General features: G+C 39.2%; 1 protein-coding gene and 1 long non-coding RNA gene across 28 annotated transcripts in view; one reads left to right on the plus strand and one right to left on the minus strand.

Moving 5' to 3' along the window:
* The window catches only part of C2cd5 (C2 calcium dependent domain containing 5), a 92,468-nt gene extending 91,017 nt beyond the window's left edge, over positions 1-1,451 (minus strand). For all 27 annotated transcript variants that reach the window (XM_063238371.1, XM_063238369.1, XM_063238363.1 and 24 more), the window contains exon 1: positions 1,339-1,451. In XM_063238371.1, coding sequence (XP_063094441.1) covers positions 1,339-1,428 — 90 coding nt within the window. In that variant the 5' untranslated portion in view covers positions 1,429-1,451. The remainder of the gene's footprint in view (positions 1-1,338) is intronic.
* On the plus strand, positions 1,064-18,807 carry LOC134473583 (uncharacterized). The gene is made up of 2 exons (XR_010043882.1): positions 1,064-1,274; positions 18,044-18,807. It is a non-coding gene; the product is annotated as an uncharacterized LOC134473583 (long non-coding RNA).
* Positions 18,808-24,488: the final 5,681 nt, after the last annotated feature.

The following is a 24,488-nucleotide window of genomic DNA, read 5'->3' on the forward strand; positions in this document are numbered from 1 at the left end:
CTGTGACTCTGCACTTGATGCTCCCTTTGCCTGGTAAAATTCTGGGTGTCCCTCAAGCCCTAGCTTGTCATTTCTTGAAGAAGTCTTCCTAAACCTTCAGAGACTGAGTTGTTTTATATTTGCATGTAACATTATCTTGCCAGCAGAGGTGAAATTAGTATAACTGTTCCCAGAATGGACTGCCAGCTATGGAGACGTACAAACTAAGTAATCTTAGACATTATCACCCCACCACCCCTAGGCCTGAGTTACCTGTCTATAATACAGGATAAGAATTCGATACCGAAACTGTTATGAAGACTAAATATTAACAAGGACTTAGTAGATATGGCAATAATAAAATTCATGTTAGGCAATAGTTTTGAATGTAAGCTGTGTGAGTCAATCTCTGAGCTACCTATAGTAAATATATACCTTTGTTATCCGTGTATCTCTTATTGCTTAACATCTAGCCCAAGAGCATACAGAATTTCTTGGAAAATAAGGGGTTTAGGAATCACCATGACAATGGGAGGATGCACTGCATCAGGTTAGAGAACCTTTAAGGAACATCAAGGTATCTCATACTGCGATGAAATCAGGCCAGATACTCTCCTGTATCCATCAGCTCTAAACTGATTATTACTCTAATGCTCTGGCTCACCATGTCGACTTTTATTGCAATTTTTTCTTGGCTTCTTTTAGACTTGGGATTATTACTTTCCGGAGCGTAGGCTTGCGCTAATTTAAATGACTTTTAAACTAATCATTAGATTTAAAAAGCAATTTTGCAATTTAAATCCAAGGTAGTTAATTGACTTCCTACCTCAAGGCACTAAATTATCCTGAAACAGCTCATCAGACCTACCAGTCCTTACAAGAGCAGCAGCAAGTGTTACAGTTGTGTTTGGAACTCACACTGATGATTTAGAACACGTTAGGCTAAAGGGTGGATATCCTCGACTGCAGGCAACGCTCAGTATCCATACAGGGCTGTGTGTATGGTACATTCTTAAACCGATGTCCATCGCTCCGGCGTGAAAAGCCACCCGTCCCCTAAGGATGAACGTGTGTATGTGTGTGTTGCTGTGGCGCCGCCGCCACGCCTGGCGAGCTCCAGCCTGGCGGGTGGCCTGCTGCGAGTCCCAGCACCAGGGTCACCCGGCATGCAGAGCTGAGACCGTGCACCCATCACTCGGGCTGCAGTCTCGGCGGCCTCCCTCCAGGGAGGGATGGACGAGCACGGTAGACGGGAGGGCAGCGAAAGGGGAACGGACCGAGGGACTGCGAGCGAGGTGGGTCGATTCTTCACAGGGCTTGGCGCGCCCTGGGTTTTGAGGGGCAGGACCTTGCACCAACCTCCACAAAGGCATCAGTCAGGTCACTAGCACGGTCCATCACCGGCAAATGGCGCCCGGCCACGATTTTCACCTTCAGCTTCCCGGGCATCGTCTCGGCTTCGGCCTCTCCTAGGGCTCCTGCAGAAACAAACAAGCGCGTCTGCGCCGGGCATACGCGCGAGTGCGGGCGGGGGGAGGCGCGGGGCCGCGCGGAGAGCAGCGCGCGGCCGGAGCGCGCTGGTAACTGACAGCAGGGGGCGCGCGCAGGCGCGCACGGGCCGACGCGGGGACGCACTCACTGTCGGAGGAAATTGGGGGTCGTCCCTCGCGGGTACTGAGGCCTCATTCCGAAAAGGCAGACAGAGGAGGGGCGCAGGTGGATTCTGCTACGCCAGCCCCACAGTGATGGAAAGAGAAGCGAAACCCAATCAGCATCCCGTTGAGCCTGGGCTGCGCCTACATGTGGCCCTCCTCCCGCCCCCAGAAAGATGGCGGCCTTCGGACGTGGAGGAAGCATCGATCGTTCGGCGCTCTGCCTGCTAGGCAGGGGAGAAAGTAAACTGGTCCAGGAGAGACGAAGAGGGCGGGGCCGGCGTCGGGGAAGCGGGAGAACAGGGAAGTGGATGGAGTCCTGCATCATCCACCGAGGGGAGGGTCGGGGCGGCTGCGCGGTTGGAGAGCAGTTGGCGGTAGCCTGCTGCGGTTCAGTGACTTAACCGCCTTCCGAATTGCAGGCGACGGACACATTTTGAAAAGGCTGTGACAGAGATAGCTGCAGCCTAGACTAGGGGAGGTGTCTTCCTTGAAACAGCTATTAATAGTTCGTAAAGCCAATCTAGTAGGTTTCTACCTGGAAGGGTTACTGATGCGTGTGTTAGCTTTTTTTTTTTTTTTCTGTGAAAAGAATACGAAATATCAGAGCCTTGGCGAGTAGTGAATAATTATCTCCTGAAACGTTTAATTTGGCACTATGCACCTGTACTGTGTCCTGGCTCACAGATGTTACTATGGGTGGACCTGTTCATCTCTACTAAATATTAAGAATCGACATGTGGAAGCACCATTTATTAAAGAGGCTATCTTTCCTCGCCTTTGTCAAAGATAAAATAGCTGAATTTGCCTGGAATTGTTTCTAGTTCCTCTGTTCTGTTTGTGCTTCTGCAAATGGGAAGGGACCAAGAGTTGAAAAGAGCAAAGAAGGAGAAGGAGGAAAGAGAAGATGTGTTAGGTATATGTACAATCCTCATGACAGCTCTAATCAATACATACTGCGAACGCGTACTGATTTTTTTAAAAAACAAGATCAATAGTGTTGGTAGAAATTCAGGACCTTCTGTAGGAAAACATGATTTTTTCAGAACCCAAAAGCCTATCACAACCCAAAGAGCAACAACATTGTCAAGAATCGACTATGTAATGTGTGTGTGTGTGTGTGTGTGTGTGTGTGTGTGTGTAAGTCCAGACTAGGGAAATTGAAGCACACACAGAGGTTGTGACAAAAGTCACTGCATTCCAAATATCAAACTAACCTTAGTATACTGCGTAGCAAACACCAAAATCACTGTTCCAAATTCTGGTGGAAAGATTATTGCGTCAGAAAAAGAGCTTTCCTAAGCTATCAGCATGATGTTTTTTAACTTAAGAAATATGTACTCAACAAGGCAGATTAAGTACTTTAAGCAGAAGTGATCCAGAAATAATCTTTACAAGGCAAACATTCTGCCTACGTAAAGAATACTGTTCTTGTAAGTAAAACATTGAACTCTTCCAAAGAGGAATGAAAATGACCCGCTTGAAATAAAAATCTAAAGGATAAAATGCTGACTTTTTGGACCAAGGAACCCATTATCCATTTTGAACTCTGCCAAAGGGTGCAGTTTCCAAGCAAATATCCTTAGATTCACCTCTTAACTTTTTCTGGAGTCTGATTACTCTCAAAATGCCTTTGCCAGATTCTGAAAATCTGCTGTCCACTCTAGGATCACTGTTTTTTGTTATTTTGATGGTAGGGTTGGAATAGGGATCCCACACCCCACCCTGGTGCTAGGGATGAAACCCAAGACCTCAGATTGCTAGGGAAGCACTTTTAAAACTTAGCTGTATCCCAGCTTAAGAAATAGCTTTTTCTAATGAACTCAAAGTATTACCGTATTACGAGATCATCTTTGAAAATACAGACACAGGAAGCCAGGTATGGTGGTGCACATCTGTGCTGCCAGTACCATATTTGGGAGGCTAAGGCAGGAGGATCACAGCAATTTCTAGTACAACCTGCACTGCATACTAAGTTCCAGGCCAGCCTGCGCTCCATGGGGCCCTGTCTCCAAAAAAAAAAAAAAAATAGTAATAAAAATAAAGATGAGACAAAATACTAGAAAACGGAACTCCAGCCTTAATATTAATGGAAAATAATGCATTGTTATTACAGGATGTGGTAAGGCAAAAAATATTTGCAATTTGCACAATTAGCCGTAGCAGGTTCAGTCTCCTAATTAGTAGACTCTGAGGTACTTGTACATACCTGTCACCCTCGCTTCATCAGCAGAAGATTATAATTAAGATGCTTCCTGAAGACCATTTTTTAGTGGAATTAACCCTAACTTCAGTTTGACTGCTTCCTAATAATCACACTATTTTGTTTTAATTAATCCTGGGAACAGTGTTGACTTTGCTGATAAATCTGTCATGATTTGGCCCCTGATTAGCTTCTTTAGCTTCATAGCCTGACTTCATAGCCTTCATTTTGCATTTTTAATACAATAATAACAAGAGTTTACATGTATTGTTTGCTTTGCACCAGATCTCTGAATTGAGACCTTTACAGCTTTTAAGACTTCCTGAAGTCTATGGGAAAAAAATTAACAGCTTTTTTTAAAACAGTGCCAGCGATTGAGTCTTCATTTTATAGATAAATTAATTGTAGCTTTGCAAAGCAGTGGTGATTATCCAGAGTCACAGAATTGGTAATAAGAGATGCAAGATTTAAAATCTAGGCAAAGATTTTAAGAACCCTTGTTCTTTAAAGGCTACATGTAGTTTTCCAATGAACTATAATCTCTGCCTGGAGTAGCTTTCTTATAGTCACTTTAGCAAACACTTAACTCAGCTTACTGTATACAAAAATCCCTTCCATGGCTTCCAAATAAGCCTGCTCTCCCCTTCTGTCTTCACCTCAACTAAATCTATCCTGTCTATTGTTGCACCTCCCGTGCAGTAATTCTCTGGCCTCTCCCCTCTTATCTCTGTTCTTTGCCCAGGGTCCTTCATGCAATCAACAAATGCTCGTGGAATTAATCTAAGTAAAAATTAACACCATGCTATTGCTACTTTGCTCTTTCTTCTTTTCAGGCTTTGCAAATTATTTTAAATCCTCCCCGCTATCTCGCTTCAAGGTTAAACTTTTCAAGGATTCTGTACTTGGTATTTTCTCTCCCACTCCCAGACACGCTTAGACTGTTTATATTCATGGTTAGCCACCACAACTACCAAAAGAACTGACAAATGCCATAGTAACCTCTGAACACTAAACCCAGTGAACATTTTTCACTTTTTCCTTTGCATAACTCTCAAGAGCATAAAAACACCGTTAATTACACATGCCTTAAAATACTCCTAGTGTTCAGACTCCTTTCTCCTCATACCCATTCTGATAAGTCCATCAGCCTTTGCAGTTATTCTTAACTATTAAATATGTGTTCTTTGAAGTTTATTTTTCGGATCTTTTCTACCTGTATCCTGCCCCTAAGTGCTGTCATCATGCCCATACTTTGTCATATTTTTAGCTTCTTCCTGTAATGGGGTTGTCTTAATCCTGTTTTTCTTTGGCAAATCAGAGAAACCTCAAAGTTAGAGTGTTAAGGGCTGGGAATATAGTTCAGAGCACAAGTGCCTGCAAAGTTGTACCAAAAAAAAAAAAAAAACGTTGAGAATTAATTTTCTTTACCTTCCCTACAGCTGCAATAACTGCAGACACTGTAATAGTACAACAAAAGTGACAACAAAGCTTATTCTTCTGTGTTTTTCATCCCAAATAGTAGAAACACCATCTATCTAGTCAACTGTGCAAGCCAGAAGCAACAAAAGTCCAGTTCAAAGTCCCCTCACTCTTTTTTGTTTGTTTGTTTTGACTGCTGTGAATCAAATCTAGGTCCTTGTGTTTGCTAGCCCGTCACTTCACCACTGAGACACATTCTTCAGCCCCAGTTCAGTTACTTCTGCTTTGGTTTATTTCTAAAGCAGTGTGTCAGCTATGTGAAGCGTAAAACTGAGGTGGTTAGGTAGGTGGACTGATCTCATTGGTCCCCTGTCTCCTGGAGGCAGGTCTAAGGCATAATCCGCACAGAAACCATCCTTGTAGTCTCCAGATAAAGTTCATTAAAGTGGAACGTGTCACTTAGTCAGTGCCCACCAGTGCACCGGGTGAACCACAGTACCCAACTGTAATGGGCCAGCACCAGCACACGCTTCCCTTGTTAGTGGGTATATTACAAGCCTAGAGGCCTTCCACTGATGTCTGCCTAAGGGCTGTGGGGAAACCCTGGCCACAGTTGATGGTTATCTTTGACTTTCTCACCTCTGACACCCAAGTAGTCATCAAGCATTATTGTTTATAATTCCTAAAGATCTCTGTGAGCCATCTACTGGAAGACTGCTGTCCCCACTTGGCTCTTCCAGTCCTGTAACCCATTCACCACAAAACAGCTCAAGAGAACTTTTTAAATTGCAAATGTGTGTCACTCTCTTTTTTAATTCCTCTGCCAAGACTCAATGGATAGTCCCTTTTCTTTTCAGACCTTGCTTGTAAAAGAACATTTTAAAAAAATATTCAGCACTTAATGTAAACGCCAGGTAGAAATGGGTTTTTATTTCATTTTTGCCTTTTGGAGTCTGTTTAAAGTCAAACTCTGGCTTCTCATCATGTGTCGACTTGTCACCTATTATAGTATTTTCCTCCACTTTGTTTTAATGTTACCTACAAACTAGGTCCCGGTTCACCTCGGTTCATGAAATCCAAATTATATTCCTGACGTAAAACTTAATCCGACATTATCTTCTCTTCTGTGCACCATTTTCCTGTTGCCAATTAGGTGGCGCAAATAATTAGTTTTATAGTTCTATAAGCCATTATCTTAAAGCCAGTAAAGGTGAGATTAATTAGATTAATTAAATTGACACATAATTTTCCAGCTCATTTGTTAACTTTCCTTTTGTTAGAGGAGCAATCCAATAATGTATCAAATGTGCCTCTGGAAGCAAATCTAGATGTATTTACTAAACTTATAACAAGCAGGACATTATTAGGGTTCCCAAGCCGAATCACCATGGATGAGCATCATTAAAAAGAAGGGCATTTCTCAGTACAAATTACTGCAATTAAATGGAAGAACAAAAGTAAGCTGAGTATTTGGCTTTATCTTGAGTCCACGGCTTACATCCTGTACGGCCCACATACTATGGTACTATTCAGTGTGTTGCAGAAAGCTCCATAAGAAGTTTCTAAACTTGATGCAGGCTTTGTTACTTCCAGCGGAGGAAGCAGCTTCACACATTATGGGTACCACACGTGATGGCAGCTACTACAATTCAGACAAAATGAAACTGAAATGTCAGTCTTAAGTGGAGCAGTAGTATGAAAACTATATTAAAACCAGTAAAGATAATCTTGTGTGTTTTAACATTAAAGATGTTGAGACTTCATTATAGATCCCAAGTATAAATTCAGCTACATACCTAGTACTTTAGCCACCACTTTTCCTCCTTATATCTTACATACTATTTGAGTAAACAAACCTACTGTTACTACCCACAGCTCAGGGAGGTTTTCTCAAACAGCCCTTTACACATACATCCAAAGGAAAAATTTTTCAGGGTCTCTGTACTAACGTTCAGATAAAACTGGCTGCCCAGTGTCACTGCTCTCACAGGATTTATTTTATGTTCTTTTATTTTTTGTTGCTAAAACAAACCCAGGCCTTCCTTCACATGTGCTAGCCAAGTGTTCTATACTGAGCTACACCCCAATCCTTTAAAAAAAATGTGTCTTTGTTTAATTTGGAGAAGTACTACCTGAATTGCTACCCACAAATTTTTGATCCTTTTGCCTCAGCCTCCCAGATTGATTACATGTGTACACCACCACAGCTGGCTATAAGAGACATTTAAGGCAAGAAAAAATTCAATAAATAGATATATAACAAGTGTACACACACACACATGATAACTGGGCAGGGAGGCTCACTCCTATACCAGACAGGCTGACACAGCAGTATCACAGATATGAAGCAATATGATGAGATATTGTCTCCAAATAAAATTTAAAAAGGAAGAAAATGCAACTTTCTTATCTATTATATGTTAGGCTTATCTATTATATGTTAGGTTCCAGGTTCAATCTCCATTACTATAAAAAAAATGCAAAGATTTAGGAGAAGAGAAATGGTAAAGAAATGTTTCTCTGTAGTAATCTGTGATTGTGGATTTGCTCTTATTCCTTCACAATTGGTTCAAGGTATTTATTTATATATATTAGACTGCTATTCAGGGCATACAGAAATAAAATTGGGTTATTTTCCTGATGTGCTAAAGATTTATTTTTTAGTTAAGTATTTTAGATTATAAGGTTACCAAACAAAACAATCTATAAGGCTACCTACTGGTATTTTTTTAACCTTAAATTATATTTAATTTGTATTAATATAGTTAGATCTTTGGAGCAGTATTCCTATGGCATATTTTCTCTTATTCTTTTCTACAAGTCTTGTATTTATAATTTTTGCTTATTGTTTCTTGTGAGCAATACTGTTCAATAAATGAATTTGTTAAATGAAGGCAACAGACATTAGAAAGGAGAAAGTAAAGGTTTCATCTACATGGTCACTTCTCAATGCTTTATTTAAGCAACTTTTTTTTTTAGAAAGTTTCACTTCAAACTCACGGTCCTCCCTCAGTCTCTGGCATTATGAAATTTTAACATTCAAACACACCCACCTCTTTTGAAGATCTTTAAGGAAATTTCTGCTACAGAGCTCAACCTTCCACCACATTGCTAAGTGTTCTGTACCATTTCCTCTTCTGCTAACCACAGACAACTCTAGCAGAAGGTCTTAGGTGTAAAAGAAACTGTTCTATTTTATATGTGAAGCAAATGGGTGAAGGTGGTAATTTTGTCCATGGTTTGTGAGCACGCCCCCGCTTTCCTTCCTGTGACATGTAAACAAAGTCTAATTATAAAATTCTGTTTCGGTGATTATAGTTTCTACAAGGGCAAAAGTTCTGAGGTAAAAACAGGTCTGATGGTGTCTTGGAGAGAAATAAGCAAGAGAAAAAAATTATAGCTGAGTACTTTATTGATCTTGTTGTTGTTAAGGAATTAAATGGACTCATTCGTTCATATTATCCTTTTCATTTCTTGGACAAGCCATGCATTTTCTCACTGTTTTTTATCTCCTAGTTTAGAGAACCCTTTCCCTCAACAGCTCCTTACATTCTACCCAAATCTTACTGGCCACACCAACATCAATTAATACAGTCTGAAAACCTTTATGTGTTATGCAAGGTCTAAATTACATACCTTTATTTCCAAAAGGATATAATTTAGGATCATAGGTAAAACATCTGTACCTTAAAAAGCAACTATAATGAATAAATATCCAGAAAGTTTTAGCCAAATAGCTCAGATAATAAATACTAAAGGAATTCAAAATAAACTCAGAATCAGAGGAGACTCGTGTGGGAGATAGAATTTGAGGGCTAGAAGTGTAGCTCAGTGGTAAAGTGCTTGCCTCGCACACTGAGTTTGACTGCCAACACTGCAGGAAAAGAAAAAAGAAGAAGACAAAGTTTGAACTGGAGATTTTTATTTTATCTGTTTATATTGGTGGTATTGTGTATCCAACCCAAGACCTCACATACGATAGGCAAACATTCTACCACTGAGCTACATCCCCAACCTCAATTGGAGTTTTTAAATTAGCAAGATGTAGACAGTGGGAATTCAGTTGAAAATAAAAAAGTATTTTGAAAAGGATACTTATGGTCTAGTGTAGAAACAATGACAAATCTAATTTGAGTGGCATTGACATTTACAGAGAAATAAAAATGGATTATGACTAGAAGTATACTGTATATGGCAGCCAGAATTGGGAGGGAAGTGATTACTAGCTAAGACTAAGGAGAAAAACCATTATTGTATAGGCAAATGAAGCCACATAAGAATGTCACCAGGCAAAGAAGCCTAACTAGGGGCTGGAGATCTAGCTCAGCGGCATAAGCGCCTGCCTTGCAAGCAGGCAGTCATGAGTTTGATCCCCGGTACCGATAAAAAGGAAAAAGACAAAAAAAAAGAGAGAAGCCTAACTAAAGCAATATTTTTACTACAATGGCAATTACATGAGGATTCAGAATCAACAACTGCTGAAAACTAAAAGCCAAGAATAACCGCTGCACTTACGTTACTAAATTAACATGAATATATTACAGTGTTAATGGAAGTAAGAATTAAGATAGAAATCACTGAAGAAGAACTGATGAGTCTTGAATATTGCAGATATTGGAAGAGAATCAGAAGGTGACCAAGAAAACGTGCCTTTGTTTCGAAAGAAAGTAAAGAACAAATGGTGGTATTATTCCTAGAATCCCTACTGAAAATGTTACAGTGTCACATGCATGCAAAAAAAAAAAAAAAAAATGGGGGTATAGAATAAAATACAAAAACCAAAAATAACTTTGGTTCCTTTGTTATTCCTTTGTTATGCAATGGACCTGGCATGGTAGTGCATGCCTATAATCTCAGCTACTCAGGAAACTGAGACAGGAGAATCCCAAGTTGAAGAGCAACCTGGGCAATTTTGCAAGACCTTGACTCAAAAAAAAAAAAAAAAAAAAAAAGAGTTACGTATTGGATATTAAATGATCCTAGCTTTGGGGTACTTTGAATTTCTAATGACAGTGTAACAAATGCATCTCTTTTCAAAGCAGAAGTTATTACTTGATACATGTTGAAGTTTAGTTTTCCAAGGGTTCTTGGTTCCTCAACCTGCACTGTCTTTTGTTTTCTTGTCTCAAAAATGAAAATGATGGCTCGAAATATTCCCTAAAGCTTAGTAGTTTTATGGAAAAAGAAAAGCAGGGATTAGCAGTGAAAATACCTTTGTCAGTGACGTCAGTTATTATAATTTTAGACTAAAAGGATATGAGTAGATAACAACTAAAGAAGGAAAAAATAGGTGGTACCTGGCATCTAGATATTGCATAGAAAGTTGGTTTCTTGGGGGGGGGTAATTTTTTGGTACCAGAAATTGAACTCATGATCTTGCACTGGCCAGGCAGGCACTTATGCCTCTGAGCTAAATCCCCAGTCTTAAAAAGTTTTACCTTAGTGTCAAACAAAATAAGTAAGTTAGGAATGGAAGATAACCAGAAAATATGGTACTCTTTTTAGAAGTTTCATCATGTAACAAGCTAAAATCTAATATTTATTTCAAAGAAATTTTTGGTATTAGGGATCAAACTCAGGGCCTTGCATGTGGTAGTCAAGCACTATAGTACTGAGCTAAGTACTTTTTGTTGCTGAAATCACAATTAACTGAACCAAAAGCTTATTAGGGTACAGTACAGCCTACTTTCAGAGAGCATGTTAATGGGCTTTGTAGTCACGGTGGTGACAGGAATCACAGAACTGGTGTCTAGGAGGAAATAAGTGTCTTGTTCATTGGGGTCTTTTTAAAAAATCATTCCTTTTTAAGTGCTTATAAAAATCATAGTGTTCCACTATGGAAATCAATGTGGACATCCTCAAAACACTAAAATAAGAAATTCCATTTGACCCAGCTATCCCCTTTCTAGGTATCTTCCCAAAAGAGAGTTAAAACCATGTTAGATAGATGCAAACCCATGTTTATAGTGGCACAATTTGTAAAAGCTAGATCTTGGAAACAGCATATATGTCCATCAAAAGGTGAAAGGATAAGGGAAATGTTGGATTTATACACAGTGGAGTGTCCCTGCACCATAAAGATAAATTGGAGGCATTTGTAAGCAAGGGGGTGCAGCTTGAGAACATAATGTTATGTGAAATAAGCCAGACAAGAAAGTTTAAATATCCCATGGTTTCTCTTACATGAGAAAACAGGGATTGAACTCATACCCTTGTACTTGCTGGGCAGGCACTGTGCACTGAGCTATATCCCTGGTCCTCTGTACCTAACTGTATCTGTATCTGTATCTGTATCTGTATCTGTATCTGTATCTGTGTCTGTGTCTGTGTCTGTGTCTGTGTCTGCATCTGTATCTGTGTCTGTATCTTTATCTGTGTCTGCATCTGTATCTGCATCTGTATCTGTATCTATATCTGTATGTCTCTGAATTATATATTGAAATAAAAGATAGATAAACAGGAAGGAGGAGAAGCTCAAATAATTTACTAAGTTACTATGGGATGAAAAATATTTTAATATATGTGCTAATTTATTTTACGTATATTATTTTCTCTTAGCTCATTGAAAAAGTCTGGTACTATTATCTGTATCGTCTTTGTAAGAGAATATTTTTTTGTTTCTGAGTAATTCTTTGAAGATAATGCTACACAGTGTGTCATTGTTATTCTCTTATTTTGTTTGTTTTTGTTTTTTTTTTTTTTCCTTGCTTTTTTTTTTTTTTTTTTATCGGTACCGGGGATCGAACTCACGACCGCCTGCTTGCAAGGCAGGTGCTTATGCCGCTGAGCTAAACCCCCAGCCCCTATTCTCTTATTTTGTTATGAAAAAAATTTTAATCTAAAAGTCACAACGCTTTTGCTTATTAATAATGGAAACTCTAAAAAATACTTTGGGTTTCTGATACTCTGCACAATTCACAAATCTAGAAATCGCCGTATTAACTTAAGCCTGTGGCGCCCACCTATGATCCCAGCTACTTGGGAGAGTGAGACAGAGCATCACAAATTCATGCCCGGCCTCAGCAATTTAGCAATAAAAAGGGGAAGGATGTAGCTCAGTGGTAGAATCTTAATGGTTCAGGCCTCAGAAAGGGGCGGGCACACGACAGGACCCACCTATCTATAGAGTTTTTGGTTTTGCTCAGTTTTCATCTAGTTCTTACTGCATTCCTCACTCCGGATGTTCCACGCTGCACTTCTCAAGCTTTCAATTCTATCCTGTCTCCATCTTTTCTCTTTCCTCCTTCCTTTCTTTTCTTTCTTGTCTGCTCTGGTCTGAACACATTGTTTCCCTCCCTCTCCCTGTGCCCCTCCCCCTCCCAACCCTCATTCTTCTTTCTTCCGCCAAGACCAGAACCTTGTATATGCTAGCCAAGCCCTCTACCATCCACCTACACCTCCAGCCACAAGCCTTTTTATTTTAAAGAACAAAAACTTGCTTAGGTTCTAGATATCTGACCTGTAGCATCAGATAAAAGTTGGCACCAACAAATGAATATTTTAAAATTAAATTTTGATTTTGAGATGAAATTTGTAGATCCACGTGCAGTCATAAGAAATAAAGAACCCGTGTGCTTCTTTTTCTTTTTTTTAAAACAGTCTCACTATCTTGCCCAGGCTGGCCTTGAACTTCTCAGTTCCGTTTTCCTCAGGCTTCTAAGTGGCTGAGACTACAGACACATGCTCCCGTGCTGGGGTTCTGTGGACCCCTTACCCAGTTTCCTGTGTCAACTGATCCAAAATCCAGGAACTGAAAAAGTAACAATGTTTATTAAGGGATATGAGGCACAGAAAAATAAATATCACGTGTTCTCACTTACAGAAGCTAAAAAGTTGATCACAAAAGAATCAGAGAATAGAATAGTAGCTTCCAGAGCCTGAGAAGGGTGTGGGGGAAAAGCTAATGGAGAGAGGATGATTAAGGAGTAAAGGGGTACAGTGGGGCAGGAGGAATATTCTAATGTTTTCTAGCACATAGAGTAACTAGGACAACAAGAAATTAAATAATTTAAAATAGCTACTAGGAAAAGCTTTAAATGTCTGCTGTGATATATAGGCCAGTTACCTGACCTGATCATTATACCTTGCTTGCATGTATTGAAATGTTACTTTGCATGCAATAAATATGTACAATTACTATGTATCAATTAGAAATAAAAATGTATTTAGATGGAAGGGATGTGGCTCACGGATAGAGCACTTGTCTAGCACATAGGAGAGACCAGGGATCCAGTCCCAACACACAAAAAAGAAAACAAACAAAGGAACAAAGAAAAAGCATGTTAAAATAACAGAAAAAGACTTTCATTTGGACTTTTAGGAATTCTAATTCAGGAGACACGTGTTCAGATACCTCTGAATCAGTACTTGAGGGAAGGCTGAAGAAATAGAAGTTTGTATGGACTGTTCAATATTGAAAAGAAAGGAGGGTTACCTGACGGAAGATAAAGAAAAGAATATGGGGGGGTTTAGCTCAGCGGCATAAGCACCTGCCTTGCAAGCAGGCGGTCGTGAGTTCAATCCCCGGTACCGATAAAAATTTAAAAAAATAAAAAATATGTAAATAGAACATGGTGGAGTACTCCTCTGCCCTAGAAAGGATAAACCTGAGGCATTCCTAGGTAAATAGATGCACCTTGAGACCACAATAGTAAGTGAAATAAATCAGACACATCAGCTTATATATCACATGGTACCTCTTACATGGAAACCTAAAGTATAAAGGGCAAAACATAAGATGCATAAATAAAAGTACAGAGATATTTCTCAAGTAGGAAGGGGAAGAGAGATGGGGGGGCTGGGGAGGGAAGCAGTGCGTAGAAAAAAGAGTTGGAGAGGAAAAATGCAAATGGAGCTTCGGTAAATAAGAGGGGCGCACGAGTTGAGGGGAAGGATGGGCGGGGAGGGAATGAAACAGGAATTGAGGTATATTTATGGACATGAGCCAACTCCCTGTGACAAACCCAATCATTATGTACTATAAACAGGGAGCCATAAAAGATAGTGAGTAAAATTTAAGGAAATTTAAGTGATTATATAGACAGAATGGAAATACCCATGATACAAGAGTCAGATGACCTTTCAAACTGTATCTGGAGTCTCTGGACATGAGGTAACTATGGTCTTTCCAGATGTTTTCATCAGTCAAAGCATAGAAGTGATCAAAGTTCGCATTCCAGACAGCAGCAGCAACTGTGAACACAGCCCTGTTTCTTAATCACACCCCGACTCCACGTTGAAAGGTTTTTTCACTATTACTTTCCTCTTAATTTTTTTTTATTCATACTCATAATAGTAGTACCGGATGAAACTACAATATACTACCATCACTTGATATTTTTAGCGCTTCCACAGGACAGGGATGCAGCTCAGTGGTAGAGTGCTTGCCTAGCAGATGCAAGGCCCTGCGTTCAGTCTCCAGGGCCAAGAGAGAGGGCGACCCAAACTGTTCTGCTTGGCCCGTTTTACTAATTCGCTAACCTTCAGCCAGCAGGGGCGGCCCACGGAAGCTAGTTACCTGCTGCCATAATTGTGTAATCAATTGAAGTTACAGGTCATGCTGAAACAATTAGATTAATCATTTTAATCACATTCAATGGAACTAATTACATAATTGTGAGCTGAAGTTTAATTCCATTAAGAGATTCGTTCTCTATTGTTATGTGAGCAGTTGTGCTAAGAAAAACTCAGGGTTTTGCTTTTATTTTTTTCTTTTTCAGTATACAACTCCGATCTCAAAATGCATTACTTTAGTAGTCTCATGGTAGGCAGAATCTTCAAATGGATCCCAAGATTTTCAAACCACACCCTGGGGCTGTGGTTGCCCAGGACTGTGAATATGATGAACTTAATTCTCATGATTATGTCGTGTTAAATGGCAGAGTTAAATTAAGTAGGGACATTATCTGGATGGGCATGACCTAACCTTTAAAAGAGTAGAATATTTTTCTGGCTTATCCAAAAAGATGAAGTTTCTGAGCTATGTTCCAGCCAACCTACATGAAAGCAGGAACTGCAATAGCCAGGCCTGTAAGATAAACAGGCAACTTGAAATTACAGTCACCCGGCTGCAGTTGCAATATGCAGACCCACATCTAGGCTGTGAAGTGACTGACAGTGGTAACCACATGAAAAGGACCTAAAGCAGACTCTAGCTGCTGAGGGCCACCCCTGGCTGATAGCCAATGAACTGGGACCTCTGAAGTAGTTACAAAGATCTGAGTTCTGTTAACTCTTTCACTGAACATGGAAACGGATTTCCCCCCTAAAATCCTCAGACAAAATCTCAATCTTGCTGACAAGTTGGTTTCAGCCTTGTAATATCTGAAACAGAGAACCCATCTATAACATACTAGAGTTCTGCAGTTAGTAGGGTGGAGAATGGAAGAGAAACTCACGGGGTTGTTGTTGTTGTTGTTGTTGTTGTTAAGCACTCTCCCTTTGAAAATCTGCCTGATACAGCAAAAATATAACTCCCAGTTCATTAGATGTCTGGGTGATTTATACGGCCAAGTTACAACACAGGTACAACAAGGCACAGACTACAATCAACCTGTAGGCTTACAAGTAGAGCTGTTTCACTTACATTGATTCACTAGGGAGAGGAGTCATGCAGCAAACATACGTGGAAAGAACAAAAAAGATTTTTGAGATGGGCGGGAGCATAAGTCCAGGTGTTCTGGTCACCCACCTGCGTGTGTGACAGCTAGTATATCTGGCCTCACTAGCCCAAATGTACTAGTTCAGTATAATTTGAGGTTGTTAATTATTTTGCAGGCCAGGCTATTACAACTCCAGCCTGAGGCCTTTGCTTCCATACTGGCTTGCTTGAGGGCGCAATCCTTTTTGGCCTATATATTAATTTCTTCCTAACTTAGCACCTATCATAAGCACACTTTCTAACTTAGTGCCTACAATAAGCACACTGAAATTATATTGTGAAACTAGCAAAAACGTTTGTGTCGCCCAAAATTCACATGTGGAAACCTAATCCCCAATTCAAAAGTATTAAGGCTTTGGGGTGAGACTGGCCTTCAGAAAGAAGACCTTCCACTGCTGTCTGGCACTTCTGCCTGGTGAGGATGAGCACAAAGATGCTGCTAGATGAAGCAGGAAGTTGACCCTCTCCCAATTTCAAGTCTCCATTTCTTCAATCTTGTACTTTTCAGTCTCCGGAATTGTGTGAAACAAATGTTTGTTGTTTGTAATTCACCCAGTTTATGACATTGTCCTATAGCAGCCAAGTGAAACTAAAACATAGGGTCTTGCAAAGATTTTCAAAGAAAAATAAGAATAGTCATGTGGCTCCAATTTATGTTTGAATCATATTCAGTAGCGAGCATAGCATGGTTGTCAATTCATCGCTGCGAATTAATTTTTTATGACTGGCCCGTAAGTCATCTCTAAGAATGTATCTGACTATGCAAAAAGCTTAGAAACCTCTGGTAAACTTTAAACATTTCTGAAGTGGTTTACTTTGTCTGGATTTGTGGCTTCATTAGGTTCATGGAAAAGAGCAGGCTTCTCGCTATTGTCAAGGATACTTCTATTACTCTTCCCCATATTTTGTGTTCATGGGATTTTTTAAAGCCCACCTCTTGCCTTTTAAATTTGTTTCTTGGTAGGAAGACAAATTCAGTTGCATCTTAAATTTGGGAGCTGAATTTTTTTTTTTTTTTTTTTTTTTTGTACCAGGGATGGAACTTATGACCTCGCACTTGCCAGGCAGGCACTTATGCTGCTGAGTTAAATCCCTGGCCTGAGTTGCATCTTAAATTTAATAGTCACTAGCTTAAATATAAAAAACACAATGTTGGTTCTCTTTAACTGAGAAAATCACATTCATTCATCCACTCAGCAAATACTGAGCTTCAGCTATTTAAATTAAGTGTTGAGATACCAATGAACAACATGAATCCTAACCTAGGAAATTATAGGAGGGAGAGAAAACTATTAACCAGGAAATGCAATGCAGCAAGTCAAGTGTTACGAGGGGCAGGAACAAGAAGTTAGGGGAACATTTAAATTCACGGAGCAGGTTTCGGAGATCAGGAATGTCATTCAAGAGAAGGTGTAGTAGTTTCCCATTGCTGCTATAACAAATTACCCCAAAATGAGTGGCTTAATGCAACATAAATTTATTGTCTTGCCATTTTGGACATTGAAAGTCCAAAATCAAGGTGTCACAGGGTTGCATCCTTTGTGAATGCTTTAGGAGATAATCTATGATTTGCTCTTTCCAATTTGTGGTCTCCTTCTTGTAGTCGCTGATCCCTCCACTTCTACCATCACAGTTCTGTCTCACTTGGCTCATTCTGCCCTTACAAGGCTCTTACAAGGCTCTTTGTAATTGCACTGGGAACACCCAGATAATACAGGAGGAATTCACCATGCAAAATTCCTAACTTATTGCAAAGTCTGCTATAGTATGTAAGGCAACAAGATTGGACTGGGATGTAGAAAAGGGATGGGATGTACTTACTATTCATCCTGTAGCAGGACTCATTGAAGCCGTCTAGAGGCTCTTCCAGGAAGTAGAAACATGGAAAGCCTCAAAGACACCTAAAGAAAATTGTTTTATAGCTCAGTGTTTTGGCAATAAAGTAATACAGGTTGGCAATGTAGCTCAGTGATAGAATATTAGCATGTTCAAGGCTCTAGGTTCTATCTACACACACACACACACACACACACACACAGGACTAAAAAATAACAGCAATATCTATATTACCTCTGGGATGAAATAATTCAGGAAAAACTCTAATAAAATTATATGTTTATTCTGTGCTAGGATGTCATGCTCACCCCAGGGTTGAGGGACAGAAGAGGAAATCTAAACAGGAGGCTGGGAGATGCCAGCCCTTTCCTGTGAGTCACCGCCATTCTTGGACTATGGGGGAAAAAAACAAGAATCCAGTCCCTTCCTGCACGTCCGCACCATGCATGGGCCACAAGGAGAAGAACGAGACAGCCCTTTCCTATGAGTAAGTGCTGTTTTTGGACTGTGGAGAAGGAGAACAAGAAACCAACAAGAAGCCAAGCCTTTCCTGTGAGTCAGCACCATGCTTGGGCTGCTGGGAGGGGAACGAGATTCCAGCCCCTTCCAGCTCGTGGGCTGAGAGACAAGAAGAACCAACATCCCATTCCCACCCTCATGATATGTGACCAGCTGATCTGGAGAAATACAGGCTAAGAGGATAGCCATTGAGGTGGAATAAAGTTTAATGCTTGCAGTGGTTAGTGTTTCACTGACTTTGCAGTCCTAAAGCCAGTAGTCTAATCATCTATTTAGAGGATAACAGTATGCAATGTAGCATGTATGGGGGATCTCCTTCTGAAGGTGATAGCCATTATTAATTTCCTATTGTCTTGTTTTCAAGTCCTGTATCATTTTCATTGCTTTATGTGGCTGGGTTTTACTCTGTTTTGTCTTATTTGATATTGTATCTGATGGCTTGGGCAGCTGTTTCAAAGATAGCAAGATACATTATAAAAGCCATTTTGGATTTATTATTATCTTATTTTAAAGTCCTGTATTAAATTCATTGTTTTGGTTTTGTTGTTGCATTTCTGTTCTGTTTTGCTTAATTTTACTATGTCTGAGGGTAAGGGCAGCTATTTTGAAGACAACGAGAGGCATTATGGTGACCATTGTTGATTTCCTATTATCTTGAAGTCCTATGTCACTTACCCTGTTTTGTTTTGATTGCCTTTATTGTGATTTGTTTTGCTTGGTCTTATTCTCTTTAAAATAAACATTACAAAAATAACAAAAAAGAGGAGGGTTGTGAGAGAGGCCAGAAAAAAGGCTGATAAAGTTAAATCTGGTTGTGTGAACCTCAAGGAGATACGCTGTTGACTTTTAAACAAGAATGAAGCGTGATTACATAGATATTTATGTTAATTATCTGTCTTTGGTGGATAACAGATTGAAGGGGACAAGACTGGAGGAGGGCTGAGGCAAACATGAAGAGAGTGAAGCACAAGGAGGCCCAAGAAAACTATGTAATTAAGATAAATGATATTCTAATGTGGTTTTAGGAAATACGATTAATGCCAAAGAAATTAATGATGAATAACTTCTAAAATCTTGAACTGAAGATATAGTTATTAGGGAACTTATTGAAACGACACCAGAATAATCCAAATAAATGATGAGAATCTGAAGCAGAGAAGTAGCACTATGCTTAGAGACATTTAGATGTTGTCTTAGCTACTTTGTCATCCTGAGCTGCAAAATCTGACATCTACAAGTTAAAATCTCAGGTGTATATGACTGGATCCATTGGACCCATCTCAAATTTTCAACTGTCAATTTGTACTTTGGCATAATAGTAGCCACCAATGTGTCTCACTACCTTTTCTTGAGGGATACAGGAAGCAATCTATGTGTTTACTCACTAGGTATGACGAATGGCAAGGTGTGTGCACGTGCATAAATGTGACAAAATGTGATTTTTACACACTTTATGCTCCATAAAGTGTTGCATGTGTTTACTTGAACATCCCTGAGGATCCAATAGACACATACCACTCTAGGATGGACTGATTGACTGATTTTTTTGATTGATACCAGGGATTAAACTCACAACCTTATGCTTGCTAGGCAGGCACTTATACCACAGAGCTAAATCCCCAGCCCCCAGGATTTTTTTTTTTTCATTTTCTTTTTTGTCTTTTTCGTTTTTATCGGTACCAGGGATCGAACTCACGACTGCCTGCTTGCAAGGCAGGCACTTATGCTGCTGAGCTAAATCCCCAGCCCCTATTTTTTAAAAATATTTATTTGGAGCATTGTGGTAGGCCGTCTTCTGGTCGGGCTAGGCTGGTTGTCAGGGTAATGTGTGTACACACAGAAACTATGTGCTTCCTAGGCTAGTTCAGGACTAGAGGAGTACCAGAAAGCCTGACTCCACTTTGTACAGATGGTGGCAGAGCAAGTGACCAGGCCCCAGAACATCAAGATGCTGCAGAATGTAGTTTAATTGAAGGACTCCTGCTGGCCCCGGGGAATGCGGGCTGCCCTTGGACCTTGGCCTGCACAGCCACGTGCTTCCTATGTGACTGCAGCTGGCCCTGGATAACACCATGCCACCTGGGACCTTGGCCTGTGCCCAGCAGACACCCAGACCCAGGACATCTACTGGGCCCTCGGGGACACTCCCTACCCTCGGGCCCTAATACTGCTTTTGATCTTCAGCTCCTATCCTTTCTCCGAGAGCCGTGGACTACAGTGGATTAACTATGCTAGCTTGAAAGAAGATTCAGTAACTGCCTCACCCAAACAGAAGATCTCAGCAGGCTCCAGTCACATGTCCTCCAGGAGCAAGGACAGAAGACATTAAAATAGAGGACTTCAAAAGTAACACACCAGAAATATCTGAAAAGATAGCAAGTGAAAAAAAAAAAAAAAAAACTCCATGAGGCTATAGAGGAAATCAAATTAAAAATACTCTCCCATGTAAAGATAGAAATAACATGCTTAGTAAAGGAGTTGCTGAGCACAGTTAAACAAGAAATAAGAAAAAAGTATAGGAGCATGGGAAACTGATTGAAACCTTGAATGAACAGTATAGAAAGCAAGCAGAACTCATGAAACAAACTCAGAGACATCTAAGAAACAAAAAACTCTATTTAAACCTGGCAAAACCATTTAGATGAACCTGAGGATAGGATTTCGGACCTTGAGGACAGGATCACAATCAGTGATAATGAAAGGATAGAACTCTTAAAAATAACAAAACAGCATGAAATAACAATCCAGCAGCTGCAAGATGATGCCAAGAATAACCATATAAGATTAATAGGCATCAGTGAAGATGTAGGAGTCAATGCAATGACATAACTAAAATACTCACAAAAGTAATAGCAGAAATTTACCAAACATGAGGAAAAATCTGGTGAGGCATATAGAACACCAGTCACAACCAACATAAACCTACACCCAGACATATATAATATTTAAGATCTCAGACATAGAGCATAAAAACAGAATACTAAAAGCTGTTAGAGAAAAGACACAACTCACCTATCAAGGACAGCCCATTAGAATCACAGCACGCTTTTCAGCACAAACTCTCAAGTTAAGACCCTCAAGTTAAGTGAGGTATTTCAAGTCCTGAAAGAAAACAACTTTCAATCCAAACTGATAAACCCAGAAAAACTTTCATTAAAATTTAATGGAGAAATAAAGATATTTCCATGACAAAGAACTGAAGAAATTCACATCCAACAAACCAACCCTAAAAAGAGTATTAAAAGACATACTAGATAGAGATAAAAATGATCACAATCCCCAGAACAACAAGAGAAAAAAAACCATCTGGTAGGACAAGCAATTAAACAAGGGGAAAAAACAGAAAGCAAATAACTGGAACATAACATGGCAAAGTAGAGCCAGTACATATCAGTGATACCCATATATGTAGATGGCCTCTATTCACCTATCAAAAGAAATAGGTTGACAGAATGGACCAAGAAAATAATCCCACAGTATGCTGCATACAAGAAACACATCTGACCTAAAAGGAAACTCACAGATTAAAAATCAAAGGATGGAAAACAGTATTCCATGCAACAAGAACCCAGAAAAAAGAGGTAACTATTCTATTTGCAGACAGTGTGAACTTCACACCTAAAAATGATTAAAAGAGATAAAGAAGGTCACTACATACTTGTTAGTGGAAAAATTCAAGAGGAAGAACTAACAATTATAAATATATATGCGGCAAATACAGGAGCACCCAACTATATAAGAGATACTAATGGACATGAAAAATCAAATACAGAAGAACACAATTATAATAGGGGATCTTAACAGCCCATTGTCACAAAGTGATATATCAACTAGACAAAAAGTCAGCAAAGAAATAATAGAACTGAATCATAACTGTGAATAATTGGACTTGGTAGATGTTTACAGAGTATCCCACCCAGCCACATTAGAATACACATTCTTCTCAGCTGCACATGGGACATTCTCCAAAATAGACCATATATTATCCCATAAAACATTCTTAAGTAAATGCAAAGGGATTGAAATTATCCCATGCATAATATCTGACCATTGTGCACTGAAATTGGAGATTAATGGCAAAAGAAATTGTAAAACCTGCATAAATACATAGAAATTAAATAACATCCTTTTGAACAACCAGTGGGCTACAGATGAAATTAAAGAAGAAATAAAGCAATACCTACAATTCAATGAAAATGCAGAAACAATATAATCTGTGGGATGCAATGAAAGTGATCTTAAGAGGAAAATATATAGCAATGTCATATCAAGAAAACAGAAAGAGCACAAATAAATAACCTAATGCTTCCTCTCAAGCTTCTAGAAAAAGAAGAGCAAATTAAACCCAAAGCTCAGAAGAGAGGAAATTGTAAAGATTAGAGCAAAAATCAATGCAATTGAAACTAAAAAAAAAAAAAAAAACCAAAGAATTAATGAATGAAAAAGCTCTTTTTTTTTGAGAGAATAAATAAAGTTGACAAACCTCTAGCTAATCTTATCAAGAAAAAGAAAGAAAAAAACCAAATTCATGCATTAAGGGCTGAAAAGGGGGAAATTACTACAGATCCCATGGAAATTCAAAAGATGATGAATACCTACTTTGAAAATCTCTATTCACATAGAGTGGAAAACACAGAGGAAATGGACATATTTCTAGGAACATACGAACTACCAAAGCTCAACCTAGGAGATATAGCAATTTTGAATAAGCCAATATCAGCTATTGAAATTGCAAATATAATTAAAATTTACCAACAAAGAAAAGCCCATGTCCTAATGGACTCATGGCTGAATTCTTCAAGAAATTTAGAGAAGATTTGATGCCAATACTCTTAAACTCTTCAATGAAGTTGAAAAGGAAGCAATCCTCCCTAAATCATTCCTAGAGGCAAGTCTTACTCTGATCACAAAACCAGAGAAAGACCCAACCAAAAAGGAGAACTATAGGCCAATTTCACTAATGAACATTGATGCAAAGATTCTCAATAAAATACTGGCAAATAGAATGCAGCAAATCATCAAGAAGATTATACATCATGACCAAGTGGGGTTCATTCTAGGAATGCAGGGATGGTTTAACATATGCAGATCAATAAATGTAATACACCACATTAACAGAGCCAAAAATAAAAGTCACATGGTCATCTCAATGGATGCAGAAAAAGCTTTTGATAAAGTCCAACACACGTTCATGATAAAAACTCTACAGAAATTCAGAATAGACAGTATGTACCTCAATCTCATAAAGGCCATTTATGACAATCCAACAGCCAACACTATACTAAAACTGAAAGTTTTCACTTTAAAATCAAGAACAAGACAAGGATGTCCACTATCATCACTCCTATTCAATATGGTTCTAGAAACACTAGCCAGGGAAATCAGACAAGAGAAAGAAATAAAAGGAATAAAGATAGGAAAGAAAAAGTTAAATTATTATTATTTGCAGATGACATGATACTCTATATGGAAGACCCAAAACTCCATTAAAAGACTATGAGAAGTAATAAATTCAGCAGTGTAGTTGGATACAAAGTCAGTGTTCAAAAATCAATAACATTCCTGTACACAAACAAAAATTCACTAAGAGAGAAATTATGGAAATATCACCCTTCACAATAGCATCTAAAAAAAAGAAATGTTTAGGAATCAATCTAAGAATGTAAAAGACCTATATGCTGAAAATTATGCTATGCTAAAAAAGGGGATTGAAGAGGATATTAGAAAATGGAAGGATATTCCTTGCTTTTGGCTAGGAAGAAGCAACATTGTGAAAATGGCCGTACACCCAAAACTGTTACACAGATTTAATGCAGTCCCAATCAAAATACCATCAACATGCCTCACAGATCTAGAGAAAACACTCCTAAAATTCATTTAAAAACAGAAGAAACCTAGAATAGCAAAGGCAATTCTGGGCAACAAAGGCAAGGCAGGAGGCATCTCAATTCCTGACTTCAAACTGTACTACAAAGCAAAAAAATAGGCCTGAAGATCAGTAAAACAGATTAGAAGGTGCAAACACAACTACAAAGACACTCAGCCACCTGATATTTGACAAAGGGGCTAAACATGTTCACTGGAAGAAGGATAGCCTCTTTAATAAATGGTGCTGGAAAAACTGGCTCTCCACATGCCGAACACTGAAACTAGATCCATGCCTATCACCATGCGCAAAACTAAAGTCTAAGTGGATCAAAGACCTAAATATTAAAACAGA

This window comes from Cavia porcellus, unplaced genomic scaffold (genome assembly GCF_034190915.1).
Source record: "Cavia porcellus strain 051 isolate PalLab524CR breed Dunkin Hartley unplaced genomic scaffold, mCavPor4.1 scaffold_27, whole genome shotgun sequence".
Classification (NCBI taxonomy): domain Eukaryota; kingdom Metazoa; phylum Chordata; class Mammalia; order Rodentia; family Caviidae; genus Cavia; species Cavia porcellus.